At 42.1% G+C, this 15564-nt stretch overlaps 1 protein-coding gene across 1 annotated transcript; it reads left to right on the top strand.

The window, feature by feature from the left end:
- Window positions 1–431: 431 nt before the first annotated feature.
- LOC117424448 (72 kDa type IV collagenase-like) lies at window positions 432–14655 on the top strand. Its single transcript, XM_034040786.3, has 13 exons — window positions 432–879; window positions 1694–1920; window positions 2380–2528; window positions 2960–3088; window positions 3287–3460; window positions 5782–5955; window positions 8635–8808; window positions 9075–9230; window positions 9350–9476; window positions 11963–12099; window positions 12518–12677; window positions 12852–12961; window positions 13925–14655. Exons 1-13 carry the CDS (start codon window positions 736–738, stop codon window positions 14026–14028), a joined length of 1965 nt encoding a protein of 654 aa, XP_033896677.3. The 5' UTR covers window positions 432–735; the 3' UTR covers window positions 14029–14655.
- Window positions 14656–15564: the final 909 nt, after the last annotated feature.

Below are 15564 nucleotides of genomic sequence, written 5' to 3'. Positions count from 1 at the left end.
ACCAGCCTTTACCATGACCATGCACCGAGCGACCAGAGATGAAATTCACTGCCGAGTGGGGGATCGTGGGGAGTGGGGAGAGGTGAGTGGGGGATAGTGGGGAGAGGGGAGTGGGAAGTGGTGAGTGGGGGGGAAACAGACAACAGTCGTTAATACAAGAGGTCTGAATTGAAGATATGGGACTTGCAATTTGCAGGTTTTCTTCATTAAAAGACAATGACGGAAAAGTGTAAATTCTGTAAAACGGCGCCTGCTAAAGGTAATCACCTAATCTAATCGTTGTTTTATTATTTAATCGGGATTTAATCGTAATAAAAACAACACCACCATCTTCTAAGGCGTCGTTAAGTGTTTGATAAGTGAAATGTGTTGTAGGTTTTGTTACCTCATCCACAGACGTGGTTAATAATAACGCCCTGCCGCACTCGTTGAAGCACGTCCCGAGGCGTGCTTGCTTTTTCAGCAAATCGTCACTTTTTAAAGAAAGTATTGGCATTCCTGCATCTCTGCCAGCCGCTTCCCTCGTTCCCCAGATCTTGGAACTGGAGACTGCGCAGTAATATGCACTTAAAACAACGCACAAAAGAACTGCTAATGCAAAGGGAAAAGACTGTGGAAATCAGAGGCAGGATGTGCAGATAGGAACATACTGTAGTGGCTGAGAGACTGGAGTGAACAGAGGGCTTCAGTGAAAAACGTCTACAGTAAGCAAGGGCAAAACATAATCTCGACAAAATGAGGACCGCTTTTCAGCCTAAACACCTTTTAAATGTGTTCCTCGTCCAGTTTTTTGTTTTGCAGCAAATTTCAGCTGCACCCTCACCAATCATAAAGTTCCCCGGAGATGAAAAACCAAAAACAGACAAAGAGATTGCACTGGTAAGTTTTCTTAAACTTTAGTTTTCCTGACTCTTTACTGTAAAACTGGTTGTTTAGAAACGAGATGTGTTTTTGTGTAGGTTCGGGGTCAGGGAAAAATAAAAACTAGCATTATTATTATTATCTGTGTATTTAAATTTTAAAAAAAAATGTTTTGATAGACCAAGCATTAAACGTTTCATATTTACATTGTTTTTGTATTTTTTTTATGATAATTATGTATTGGTTCTTGTTTAAAAGGTCCTTAATCTAAAATTGGATTTTAACTAATAACTATTTTAATTCAGTATCGCGTGTTTATTTAATTAGCAATGTACCATCAGCTTGTTAAACAGTTTGTGATACTTGCATATCTATATGCGGTCTGTAATTGGACTGCCGCTCGCCTACATTATTTTTGGGTTCTACTGACGTCACACTTCTGGGTTGTGTAACAGTTAAGCAATAACCGTTAAACAAAAACTATTAATCGCAATAAAATGACATGGTAACGGAAGTAATCTTGAAGATCATGATATCAGTGAAATAATGAAGCCTTCAATATGTGATTATTAATATGACTTTGTAACAATAATGAAAATTAACTTTAACTCTGTAAATGTGTGGTATTAGCTGTTTCAGACCTGGCTCCCACTACCTGCTTTTCTACATAGTGGGCAGTATGCGCTGTTGTAAAGGGAGGTTTGTTGTTTGTTTATTTGTTTGTTTGTTTTAGCTCACTCTTGAAGCTCTGCTTTCTTCATTCTCTGCATTTCCTGTGTCTCACTGTGAATAGCCTCTTCAGTCTGCTAATCCCCCTCTCTGTCTCTTTAAGCACTATTTGAACAAGTTCTATGGTTGCCCACAAGACCGATGCAACCTCATGGTGCTCAAGGACACCCTGAAGACCATGCAGAAGTTCTTCTCACTGCCAGAGACGGGGGAGATTGATCAGAAGACGGTGGAGGTGATGAAGAAGCCTCGCTGTGGAGTTCCAGACGTAGCTAATTATAACTTCTTTGCCAGGAAGCCCAAGTGGGAAAAGACGGGCATTACCTACAGGTAGGCGTGTACGAATGGGATCTCTGTTGTTTAACCTTTTGAGACCTGCTTTGTTATGCAAGAAGGAAAATTCAACTGTGAAGAATGCCCCTGGGTGGTTCTGCCCAGTATTCAACTGTGAAGAATGCCCCTGGGTTCTTCTGCTCAGTTTGACCTTTCAAAGGTTAATTTAATATGCAGTCAGAATACTTGTACCTGTATCTCATTTTACATTGAGATGGAGATGGTGATGGTGATGGAGATGGTATACTTTCTAGAATTGCTCATCGCTTTTCATATTCACAAAGGACTTTACCCCTGCATGGCTGCATTTCAAGTAAAAGCAAAGCCCTGGTTCTGAAAGCCTGGGTTCGAATCCAGCTTGGTTTTCCTTTGAGGCAGATTGTATCTCAGAGCTTCTCTTCTTGCAGCTGCTGAGAGGAGAGTTTTAGAATGATTGTCTTGTGTCGTCTCCTGTAGGATTCTGGGACACACGCCCGACCTGGATGAAGAGGTAGTGGATGATGCCTTTGCTCGTGCCTTTCAAGTGTGGAGTAACGTGACGCCGCTGAAATTCACAAGGATCATGGACGGGGAAGCTGATATCATGATCAACTTCGGACGCTGGGGTAGTTATCCACTCATCATCATCATATATATATATATATTAGGCCACCAATCAGTGAAAGCCTGATTGTTCACAAGGGCGTGGTGGGCAGTGTTCCACTAGTTTAACATCTGTCTGTGGACAGATTCAGAATGACCACACCACACAGTTCACCTTGACTTCAGATAAATATCTTACCACCTCTACTTGCAGGCCAGCTTCACAGAGTGGGAAAACTGCATAAAATACAGTGGTAACCTTTACAAGGGTTCATAACCGAAATACCAGAGTCATTTCTACCGCTGTACCACTGCTGCACTCCTAAAGGCAGCCGCCACAGTCCAGGCTTAGTTACAGCAGGTACTCTTAATGTTAAGGACAGTAGTATAGTGCTTCATGCAGTGCGTAGTCTAACAGTGTTAAAGTGTCTTCCTCTTCCTTGCTGTTGTGAAGAGCACGGGGATGGCTACCCCTTCGATGGGAAGGATGGTCTGCTGGCTCATGCCTTTGCCCCTGGCCCAGGCGTGGGTGGAGACTCGCACTTTGACGACGATGAACACTGGACCCTCGGCGAAGGACAAGGTACCCAGGATTTGCAGCAGCGCTGGGATACGGGCAGGGGGGATGGGGGGGGCAAGTTTTTCTACAGATTTTTTCCATGGTATACTAACTTTTTTTTAAAGTTAAGCAGCGTGTGGTGGGGGGAGGGGGTTGGAATAAATGGAAAAAGAGTTCTCACCTAAAGTAGATGAAAAATGATGATTTCTCGTGTGGTTGCAGTGGTGAAAGTGAAGTATGGAAGCGCGGATGGTGAATTCTGTAAGTTCCCGTTCCTCTTCTTGGGGAAGGAGTACAATACCTGCACAACCGAGGGGCGCGACGACGGCTTCCTGTGGTGCTCCACAACCTACAACTTCGACGACGATGCCAAGTACGGATTTTGCCCCCATGAACGTAAGTGATGCGAAACATTTAAAACGCTTTGGATCTCGGTAGAAGCCCTGATACGAGGGTCTTGAAGTAGCTGTACTCCCAAGTCCTTTTGTAAATAATGTATACTGCGTGCACTTTACAATTCCATACCGGAAATTAAACTGTTAACATTTTTAGAGAGCAACCACAGTAAATGAGTAGAGATTTTTTTGTTTTGTTTTTGTTTTTTTGTTTTTAAGGGTAATAGCAAAAGTGGCACCTTAGTCATGAGCAAGCAGAGGAATGTGCTTTACAATGCTCCGGTTTGTGGTTGTAGACTGAAAATTATAAGTGCTTAAGTTGTTTTAGTCTCCAGGATGATGGTTTTGAAACGTTTATTTAGAAGACGCACGCACGCACGCACACACACACACACTCAAATAGATGTTTCCAGTCAAAATAACTTTTGTGTTTACTTGAGGGCAGCTTTGTATCAGATATTATTGCACATGGGGCTTGTACCCAGTAATAGAGTTTATGTTTTACGCAGTATCTTGTAAGAAGTTAATAAGGGTGTCATCTGGTGCAGAACAGACATTAAACTGAATGGTTCAGGCTGCACAGACTGTGTAAAACATGCCTTTTATAGTAAAAGACACCCTACACACAACGTATATATTTTTTATGTGATTCTGCCTGAAGACAAGAAGAAATCAAATTTCCTCAACCCAAGCAACCTAAGCCCTGTGTTTAGAGCATCTGCCTGGAAATTCGGTCTCGCTCATATTCCGTCTGGAAGTAATGTTGCTCCATCAGCAACTGCTGTCTGATCACATCACTTCTCTTCAACACTGTTTTGCTTTGTCAGGCAAGACACAGAATGAGGTGGATGAATCCATGGTTACACCTCTGAGAGATAAATACATATAATACCTTGCCGACTGTTCAGAAAATATTGTGGCTAAAATGAATCGCCCTATAAATTAAGGTGTTATTGTTTGCCTTAGCTTAAGCCTGAAGCTGTGAATCTCTTTCTGGTTTCTGTTTAGACCGCTAACTCAATCTGCATTGCACCATTTCCCCTGCTCATTCCCCACTGTGCTAGCTGCCGAAAACATTTCCAATGAGACTTGGAGTGGATTTGTGCGTTGATACCTGACCAGATAAACCAACAAGGGGGGTGTGAAAGGGCGCTGGAAGGGGGGTGGCATTTCAGCTGCAATTCATGTCATTTCAAAGTACATTCAGGTTTATCAGTGTCCAATTGCTAGAATAGAGTATTTATAACATTGATAAGATGCCAAAAGCAGAATCTGCTTTTTAATATTTAATATTATAATTACAATGATCAAATTAGAGCATTACAGAAAAACGGATCGTAGGTTATATCTGCAACCCCTCATCTTTACTCACACAATGTATATAAAGCTATACCTTTAATTATATTTAAAGTATTACCAGCCAGCGTCCCAACAATAGCTGCAAAGGAAGTCAGTAAGCATGCAGCTGTGTGTGTGCGATTGATTATCTAGGAGTCATTTGCGCAGCACGATATTGTAGATTTGCCAGCTGCAAAGTTTCATTAAACTACAGTTTGTTAGAGACGGATTTAAAATTAAATGTAAGGTTTTGTTTTCTTTCTGTATCGTGATCAAGGTTTTTTTAGATTTTTTTTGTGTGTGTCAAAACATCTTGATTTTCAGTGCACCACCACAGGCATTTCCTGATGAGATTAGGAAAAAAGAAAATAGCAGAGCTTGCCCTAGAAATGGAAAACCCATTTATTTTAGCTGTAAAGCTAAAGCTGTCATTTTGCCATTTTGCTCCTAATTCAATTAGATGAAATACGAAGCTTGTTTGGCCTGAGTAAACACAGCGGCTTTGCAGTGGGAACATTACAAGATGAAAGATAATCATGTTACTGTTGTTTGGGAAACATATTTCATGGAAATGTGCTTTAATGCGACAGAACGAATTCTGTTGGTGAGATCCACTGTGGATTGGATTAGTGAAGTATCGAGGCCTGCACAGCTGTAAAGCAACACTCCATCTCAGTGATAAAAGCTACTCTTACAGTAAAAAAAAAATCTTAATATGATCGTGTTAGTACACCTTCACTCTGATCACAATCAGCAGTTTATATAATGAAACCATTGAAAGGCAATGAGAATGCAACTTTGAATTACAATACACAGTTGATTCTATTAACCAGTGATTCTAGAAAGCAGTTTTCACAATACTTCTTCTCAGATAATATGTTGCTACAGAGGCATCGCTGGTACCAAGGCTGTTGTTAGCAGTGCAGCTTACATGAAACAGTATTTTATACACTTGCCTAACTGTGTCTGTGCTTCGTTCCTCAGTGCTGTTCACTCTGGGAGGCAATGCCGAGGGCGCCGCCTGCAAGTTCCCCTTCAACTTCCAAGGCACCAAATACGAGAGCTGCACCACGGAGGGGAGGACTGATGGCTACCGCTGGTGCGGCACCACGGAAGACTACGACAAGGACAAGACCTACGGCTTCTGTCCAGAGACAGGTGACTTTGCATGTGTGCTGCTTTGCTGGTAGACTTTATAGCGGAAGTCAAGCCTGCATTGTAGCTGTGTACTGGGTGGTGATAAAGACACTGCGGCAACAAGATTCATGTTAAAGACGAACACAACCAAGTGTATTTGCATTGACTCTTTTATCTGCCATCTTGAGGAGTTCCTCCCTCTTACCATGGTTTCAGTTTGTCACGTGCAACATATACCATGTGTTAGCCGTGCTTCACATTGTTTCACAAGGGTTCACCATACTTCTGCCCTTAGCTGTGTTTTATTACCCTTTACTATGCTTTACTAAACAATGTAAGTCCCATAATATACTGCAGTAAACTATTTTTAAGGGTCCAGCTCAATACTAAACACACACCCCTAGCAAATCATACAACACTGAAGGCAAAATGTTTGATTACTGATCTTATCTGCTTCTGTGCGTTTTTTTCAGATGTGTTTTTTTTTCACAGCAGCAGTGCAAAGTGACCATGTATATACAACCATATAACCTGCAGAGTCTTGGTAGTTAGTGCCTTGTCTTTCGATATATAAAAGTCTTTGAAGTAGAAAGCCTCACTTCTGCCTGTAATGTTTTTAAGATAGCTGTCTGTTAAACTTTATGGTGCGCTGGCTCGGAGTGTTTCCATTGTGCAAAGTCTGTCTCCTCAGTGTAGTGTAACAGGAAGCAGTCAAGCCAGATCGTTCATCTGTTTTGAGTTCACTGAGAATGCAGCCTTGCTTCATGCTTGTATGCAATCTGGTCTCTGAAAAGTGATGAGTGTACATTTTATGTGGCTAATTAAAATGCAGCCAGGAAAAGTGTTCCGGGTGAGTCAGTTACAAGGCTTCTGGTGCATTGCTCAAACAGGCCTATTTACGCTGGATGGCGGCTGGACCGACACCATGCCAAATTGCCATTAACGCTGGGAAAGTAGAGGATTTTCATATGTTACGGCAGCTGTTGAACTCGTTTCCATTTTTAAAATACTTGAGACAAGACATGTTAGATGAAAAGGTCTCTGCCTGGATTGTAGGGTGTAGGCAGTTCAGTTTTTAACAATGAACACAGTTGTCCTTTATTATTAAAGAACAAGGACAGAAAAGAGTCTCCCTTATAAAAGATAACCACAGTCATTTTGCACTGTATTTTTGCAGCTTTGCCATGCGTTTCTCATAGTTATACTAAACATTTAACATCGTTTATATGTATCAATATGCTTTACCATACACTGCTATTCTTTACAGTGCTTACCGATGCGTTACCCTGCTTTCGCTGTGCTTTATTACACTTTGCTATGCATTTACTATGGGACACTTGTGTAATGGCTCCTCCACCCTGCTGCTGGCAGTTTGTGAGTTTTATTTGTCCCTTACCCTTATAAACAACTTGCGTTCGAAAGGGACAAAGAAAGGCGGCTGAGATTTCCAGCAGAGATTTTTGTTCTAATCATACGGATTATCATTAACGATCCTCACTGGAGGGTCCCAGCGGAGCTGCTGTTTCCAGTGTTTTGAGTTCGTGTCCAGCCCTGCAGTGCTGCTGATTCTCCAGACTCGAGGACATTACCAAGCGACTGCTGCCTCTCGTTTTGGGAACGCAGCAGCAGAGTTTGTTACAAAGGGCTCTTTTGTTCAGTGCTTGGCGTCAGCAGCATTCTCCAGATGTTACAATGGAATTAGAGGATGTGCACCTAATTGTGGGTTCAGATCCACTGTCCCCAGAGATTTTGATAATGATGACTCTGAATACCATTCAAAATAACATTAACAATAGGACCGAACCTGGCGTTTTTTTTTATTTTTTAAAGACAAAAATACAAGAAACAGACTCGTTAGAGATTACTGTATTTCACAAAGTACCCTTCTTTTTAATACTTTTCTGATACTAGAAACCAGGTCAACTATTCAGCTCATCCTGTTGCTGTTCTCTTTTGTAATGTATCTACGTTAAAATGACTGATGAGGGGCTCCCGAGTGGCGCATCCGGTAAAGGCGCTCCGCATGGAGTGCAGGATGCGCCGTATAGCCTGGATGTCACCGGTTCGAGTCCAGGCTATTCCATTGCCGACCGTAGACGGGAGTTCTTAGGGGGCAGCGCACAATTGGCTGAGCGCCCCCGGGGGGGGGGAGGAGGGGCGGGGTGAGGTCAGCCAGGGTGTCCTCGGCTCACCGCGCACCAGCGACCCCTGTGGTCTGCCCAGGCGCCTGCAGGCTTGCCTTTAAGCTGCCCAGAGTTGCGTTGTCCTCCGACACTGTAGCTCTGGGTGGCTGCATGGTGAGTCTGCAGTATGTAAAGAAGCAGGCGGCTAATGGCACACGCTTTGGAGGACAGCATGTGTTCGTTTTCGCCCCTTCCGAGTCTGAGCTGAGCCTAAAAGTAATTGACATTCTAAATTGGGAGAAAATAATGCAAATAATTGGTAATAAAATAATGCAAATAATTGGTAATAAAAAAAAAAATGATAGGAAAACTGTGAAACTGTTAGACCCACGGTACACCTATATGGATTGCTGCAGTATAAACAGACCCACTGCGTGTAAAATCCACTTCTTCCGTGGGTCCCAGCCCCAGTGTTCTTACAGTCATGGAGCCTCCATACGTTGCAAGACAAATGATTTCCAGTAGCTGCCACCACTAATTCTAATTGCAATGTGTGGTACCTGTGCTCTCTTTGCAGCCATGTCCACGGTTGGTGGGAATGCTGACGGCTCTCCCTGCGTCTACCCCTTCACCTTCCTGGGAAAGACCTATGACTCCTGCACCTCCGAGGGACGCAGTGACGGCAAAATGTGGTGTGCGACCACGAGCAGCTACGATGATGACCGCAAGTGGGGCTTCTGCCCTGATCAGGGTACAGCAAAGTCAACATGGGCTGCCTGCCAGCGCACAAACTAATGCGTTTCTTTCGTTGTCCGAATTATATGCAGAAAGAAAAGTGAATCTCTTTCTATAGTCAATTAAAAAAAAATGTTGTCTGCTCTTCCGTTTAGAAGTCGAGATCTGAGAGAGATGGTGTGAGATCTGTTATCCTTAACTTGCTTTTGAAAGAACAGGAGGTTGTTTTCATTGAGTGAGATTTGAATTGTATTCAGTGTTTTCCTGCACCTCGTTTCCTAGGTTACAGTCTCTTCCTGGTTGCTGCCCACGAGTTTGGCCATGCCTTGGGTCTGGAGCATTCCCATGATCCGGGAGCTTTGATGGCTCCCATGTACACATACACAAAGAACTTCCGCCTCTCCAACGATGACATCAAAGGAATTCAGGAGCTCTACGGTAAAACAGTGCTCTGTGCAACAGAGTTCTACGTTTCTAGACAAGCCTCCTCCAATCTGTGATTTCCAGTCACGCCCGGCAAAACAAGATGTATCTGATGATCTGTTTGTCTGCTACAGGAGCACCAACGGATAAACCTTTGCCACCGACCCAGGGCCCGGTCACCCCCATGGATTTGTGTCAGGAGGACATTGTCTATGATGGCGTGGCCCAGATCAGGGGAGAAACGTTCTTCTTCAAAAACAGGTAACACAAAGGGAATTCATTGTACAGACTGACCCTGCTTTTGTTCAGACTTCAGACTTCTTACGGGGATTTACAGTTTCTATTCATGAAGTACCACTTCTGCCTCTTGTGTGTTGTGTGGTTTCTCAAGGCTTAGCGCTTCAAATTGCCGGTTTCAGCTGGAGCATCGTTTTTGAGTGGTGTGGAAAAACAGTTCTGTACTTCAGATCAAATCACCCTAAAAGGGTTGTGAGATGCTGACCACAGCAACCATACTTGCCTCTCCTGCCTGTAGGTCCAGTGAAGGTGTTGTGATATATACAAAACTAATATAAAGTCTGGGATACTTTCTTTACTCACTGAGACCAGACATTATAAAAAAAATAATCTGGGTTATTGCAAAACCACCGATCCCATTGTTTTTAGTATCTCCAGTCAACTTTCTTTCTTGGCTGAACTCTGTAGCCTGTGCTGTACGCTATCACTTCCTAGGTAAACAGTGCTATGACTAACACTCTTGAGAGCGCAGAGGAATTTGAAAATAAAACCCTGCGTTTTTTCTGGATGACCAGAAAGTCTACGGGTCCCTGGAGACAGGATCGAGAGGAGAAATCAGGGTTTTGAAATCTGTGTGTTCTTTCATAAACTGTTTCGTAGGGAGGCTTTGAAGGTTTATTTGTCGTTCCTCCCTGTTTAAAATGGGAACTTTAGCAATGGTCTTCAGTGTCATCCGGCAGGAGTGTTGGCAGTTCCTTTTCATAGATAGGCTGGTCCCTTGTGGTGCACCCCCAGTCTTAGAACATAAGAAAGGTTACAAACGAGAGGAGGCTATTCAGCCCATCTTGCTTGTTTGGTTGTTAGTAGCTTATTGAGCCCAGAATCTCATCAAGCAGCTTCTTGAATGATCCCAGGGTGTCAGCTTCAACAACATTACTGGGGAGTTGCCTCCTCTTTTCTGTTCTGAATGCCCCTTTATCTAATCTCCATTTGTGACCCCTGGTCCTTGTTTCTTTTTTCAGGTCGAAAAAGTCCCCTGGGTCAACATTGTCAATACTTTTTAGAATTTTGAATGCTTGAATCAGATCACCGCGTAGTCTTCTTTGTTCAAGACTGAATCGATTCAATCCTTTTAGCCTGACTGCATACGACATGCCTTTTAAGCCCGGGATAATTCTGGTTGCTCTTGTTTGCACTCTTTCTAGAGCACCAATATCCTTTTTGTAACGAGGTGACCAGAACTGAACACAATATTCTAGATGAGGTCTTACTAATGCATTGTAAAGTTTTAACATTACTTCCCTTGATTTAAATTCAACACTTTTCACAATATATCCAAGCATCTTGTTGGACTTTTTTATACCTTCCCCACATTGTCTAGATGAAGACATTTCTGAGTCAACATAAACTCCTAGGTCTTTCTCTAATCAGTACTTTCTGTTTTCTACATGTTAACCACTCCCTAATCCATGTGCATGCATTTCCTTGAATCCCTACTGCGTTCAGTTTGAGAATTAATCTTTTATGCGGGACTTTGTCAAAAGCTTTCTGGAAATCTAAATAAACCATGTTGTATGCTTTGCAATTATCCATTGTCGATGTTGCATCCTCAAAAAAATCAAGCAGGTTAGTTAGACACGATCTCCCTTTCCAAAACCATGTTGACTGTCTCCCAGGATACTGTTACCATATAGGTAATTTTCCGTTTTGATCTTATTATAGTTTCCATAAGTTTACATATAATAGAAGTCAGGCTTATTGGTCTGTAGTTACCTGGTTCGGTTTTGTCTCCCTTTTTGTGGATCGGTATTACATTTGCAATTTTCGGTACAACCGCTGTGTCAAGAGACTGTTGCATGATCTTGGTTAGCGGTTTGTAAATAACTTCTTTCATTTCTTTGAGTACTATTGGGAGGATCTCATCCGGCCCAGGGGATTTGTTCATTTTAAGAGCTCCTAGTCCCTTTAACACTTCTGCCTGTGGGGCATGTTGTCCGTATCCTCCTTTGTAAAAACCTTTGAAAAGTAATCATTTAATATATTTGCTATTTTTTTTTTTCTTCACCAGTGCTGTATTGCTTGGTGCTGCTGAATGAAAACATGCCTCTGACTGCCCCCCCCCCATTAACACTGTGCTTCTCCTTCGAGGGAAACTGTTCTCTTTCAAGCACAGGAGTCCTGACCGCCAAACAGGCTGAAGTTCTGGGTAACACTGTATCGCAGTTAGATACATTTAAATGCTTTTAAAATGTTTGGCAGCAGAGTCTTTACAGCTGGAGGATATTGACTCCTGCTGGAAGTTAGTGCACCAGAGCACCCCGACCACTTGCTTACAGTACTTCCCAGCCTTTTCTAATAGAAAGTAGGTCTGCTAAAGACTGGATTGTTTTAAGCCCAGTGTGTAAAAAAGGCAGGCAATTACAAGTCTGCACTTTTGGCTCCTCCGTGCCGACAGTGAAGAGAAACAGATGTGCCGATGAATCGGTTCATTGTGATTTTCTTTCTTTCAGATTCCTGTGGAGGACCACCAATCCCAGGGGAAAGCCCACAGGCCCCATGCTCGTGGCCACCTTCTGGTCCGAGCTGCCAGAAACCATCGATGCCGTGTATGAGATCCCTCAGGACGAGAAGACTGTGTTCTTCTCAGGTACTGTGTGAGGTTCACGTGCTTTAGAAGCAAGTACCCGGGAGAGGAATACAACTGTATAAAACTAGCAACAAAAAAAAAAACTGTTGCAGGAGGAGCATTTAATTTAATATTCAGAGTACTTTTTGCTAGTTTCATTCCGTTTTAAATTAGTTTTATTTTTTTCAAAGATAACCTTGCTCGCCTGTATTTGGTTGAGAAGCTTTCACAAGATACAGACCCGTTGTTGCTGACCGTGGAAAAGCATTTTGCTGAATTGCCCCTCCTAGTCTGTACCCGCTCCCCCTGTTGAAGCAAAGTTAACAGTGCCATCATTTTCCTTTTCTGCTATTGCTTCCTACCACTTTTCATTGCTTCCCCAGTGGCCTGGTCCCTGATGAAGCTGTACCGGTGATTCAGAATGTGTTTTCTCCTGCAGGGAATAAGTACTGGGTCTATTCAGCCAGCAATCTGGAGAGAGGGCATCCGAAGAAGATCTCCTCTCTGGGGCTGCCTGCTGATCTGGACCGTGTTGATGCAGCTTTCTCCTTCCAGAAGAACAAGAAGACCTACCTCTTTGCAGGGGATAAGTTCTGGAGGTGAGCTTTATTTATTCATTAAAAAAAAAAAATCATTTTACAATATAAAGCAGGGAATCACACTCCTTTAATAGTATGTTCCATATGTATTTGTTTTATCTAAGAGGTGGGCAGTATCTTGTGGCATATGTAGAACCTATGTAGAACGCCTCGTCTCCTCCTGATCTCTTTCAGATACAACGAGGTGAAGAAGAAGATGGACCCTGGCTTCCCCAAGCTCATTGCAGACGCCTGGAATGGAGTGCCGGACAGTCTAGACGCTGCCTTCCAGTTTAATGGCGATGGTAAGCTGGGTGTGGGGTGAGCTCCGCACAAAGCAGGGCTTGGAGGCTAGCTGGAGTGTTGCTGTCTGCTTGGAGACTTCCTGGAGACATACATTTCTAGTGGTTAGAGGAAGGCAGCCAACCCCCTCATTAAGTCTGGCACTGTGCCCCCGAAAACAACAAGATCTTCAAGACGGCTACTTCGAGTCGCTTTCCAACGTTTACAAGCATTTGTAATTGTGTGAGGTATTGGTCGAGATTCACGGGGCCTACGTTTCTTTCTCAGTATTGTTTCACCTCCCGAGCAAAGCAGTAGTTAATCGAGCATGCCTGTGCTGCTTTACAAAGCGGCCTGTGTCGACCTGTTAATCAACTTGTTAGAAGCAAACCCAGCAGTGCATAGCAGGAGTGTTTAGAAATAAAAAATCTCAATGAAGCTTGGTTTTCTTATTACGTTTTTCAGGAGACACAATCAAGATATTATAGCCCTTATACACTGGTGAAGGCACTAGCAGAACGCTTGTCTGTGTTTTACCTTATATTTTTGATTGTGTGTTTTGATTCTGTAAAAGTTTATATGCAAAGGTAAACATAGAAAGATCAAGGAAGGGCACCTTGTGTGATATGAATACCAGATATGAATATTAGGTATTAATACTATATATGCTATAAATATATGCCCAATGCTACAAGTTATTTTGAAGAAAAAAAAGTTTGTTTAGTTTCATGAAACAATTTTATTAATTTACTGTTTTAATTGAGGACTGCTGTTTTTAGTAATTATATGTCTTTGTATAAATGACCTATTTAATTTATTAATGTTTTATATACTCAATTAACTGCTGCTGACTTACTTTTGCAATATTCATTTATGGTATATATTGCATTATTTTTTCAATAGAAAATGCAGTAATAATAACAGCAATCCTCTCAAATAAAGCCCTGTTCGGTTTTTGTAACTCTGTCTCTTTCCTTGTGGTCCAGGTTTCACCTACTTCTTTAAGGACTGGTACTATCTCAAGATGGATGACACCAATCTGAAGATTGTGAAAGTGGGAAGTGTGAAATCTGACTGGCTGGGCTGCTGAGCTGAGTGAAACACTCACTGTATATAACCCCAGCATAGCCATCCCTCCCTCTTCCTATAAGCCATATCAGTGAGGAGCCACAGCTGGAGTCAGCAGTCGTTTGTGATCCAGCCTGGTAATGGTTCCACTAATCACCCGAGTACCAGCGCTGATATTCCAGCTGAGTGTCCAAATAAACCACATGTGGTATCGAATTCCAATTAGAAACAGGACCTGTACCATTGCCCTCTATAGTATGGGTACTGTATTGGGAATGTCCACACGAATATTATTCCATTGGCTGTGACATCTTATTATTATTCTGTTTTAATAAATAAAGGACAGATCTTTTTCTTTTTAAAGCACTTTGGGTTTTGTAACAAATGCCTTGACGAGGTCACCTTTTCACTTTCATGTCATTGTTGCTAATATTTTACGTGCTGTTCAGAACGATCCATGGCACAGGTTGCCTAAGGTTTGTATGTAGTGTGTTGCATGATGGAGTCATGACAAGCGACTGTCATTAAAGTTTAATATAATCTTTTTATTATAACTTGTTTTTTTTGGGGGGGGGTTAACTCGACAACGAGTACTTTGGTAATTTACTTTGTGAACTTTTGTTTAAAAAAATAAATTTTCTAAACTTGGCCCCATTTGAACATGTGTGTTAAATTACTGAGAATTTGTGGTTTTTTTTATTTATTTAAAAAACATGTCTGTTAATAAAACAATAGAGCTGTAATATACCTGTATGGGTTACACAGCAGCCCTAGACATAGGCTGGCAAAGGGAGGGAAAATAGACAATACACAATGGATTGATACGGCCATGAAGCCAATGAGGAATGACAAAACCCATGTGCTCTTAAATTCAATAATATCAGTGCATAATGCTGAGCACATCCCTTCTGCACTGAAGCACTGGCTTTCACAAAACAGAGTTGAATTAGTTTGGGTTTTTTTTGTGGGTGCGGGTTGTCACTGCAGACTGCCCTCTCCTGGCCGATGGACGCTATAACAGAATTACAAAGCTACAGTTGTACAAGCACAGTTACAGTTGCAAATTAAAAACAATGTAATTAGGTTTATTAGTTTCAACTCGTTTTCGAAGCAGTTTAACCTAAAATAATTTTAAAAAGAGAACATTTTGTGAACATAAACTTTAAAAAGAAAAAAAAACTGGTCACATGCAATAACAATCTCACAGAAACTCTCAGCGCTGATTTTAAATAAACTTGCACAGGCAATGAAATACATTCTTTTATGACAGTAGTCAAAATAGGTTTTAATAACAAAGACATCCTGGAATTGTAAGATGATACAGTTCAGAAAAAAAATCTAACTTAAAATTAGCCTTGTAATGAAAATATATTTTAAAGAACATTCCTACACAGCTCGCTCCACTGTAGACATGTCTAGATCTGCAGGCTGCATAACCTGGCCGTATCACTCATTAAGGGTGTGTCCTGCATTGTCTGTAACTCCAGCTGCTTTTCAGGTCTGACCCACCTCGGAAGGGCCTCTCACCCCCCCTCCGGGTCCAACGAGAGGTACTTCA

This window comes from Acipenser ruthenus, chromosome 19 (genome assembly GCF_902713425.1).
Source record: "Acipenser ruthenus chromosome 19, fAciRut3.2 maternal haplotype, whole genome shotgun sequence".
Classification (NCBI taxonomy): domain Eukaryota; kingdom Metazoa; phylum Chordata; class Actinopteri; order Acipenseriformes; family Acipenseridae; genus Acipenser; species Acipenser ruthenus.
Note: the sequence above shows the minus strand (reverse complement) of the source record. Positions and strands in the feature narration are given on the sequence as shown.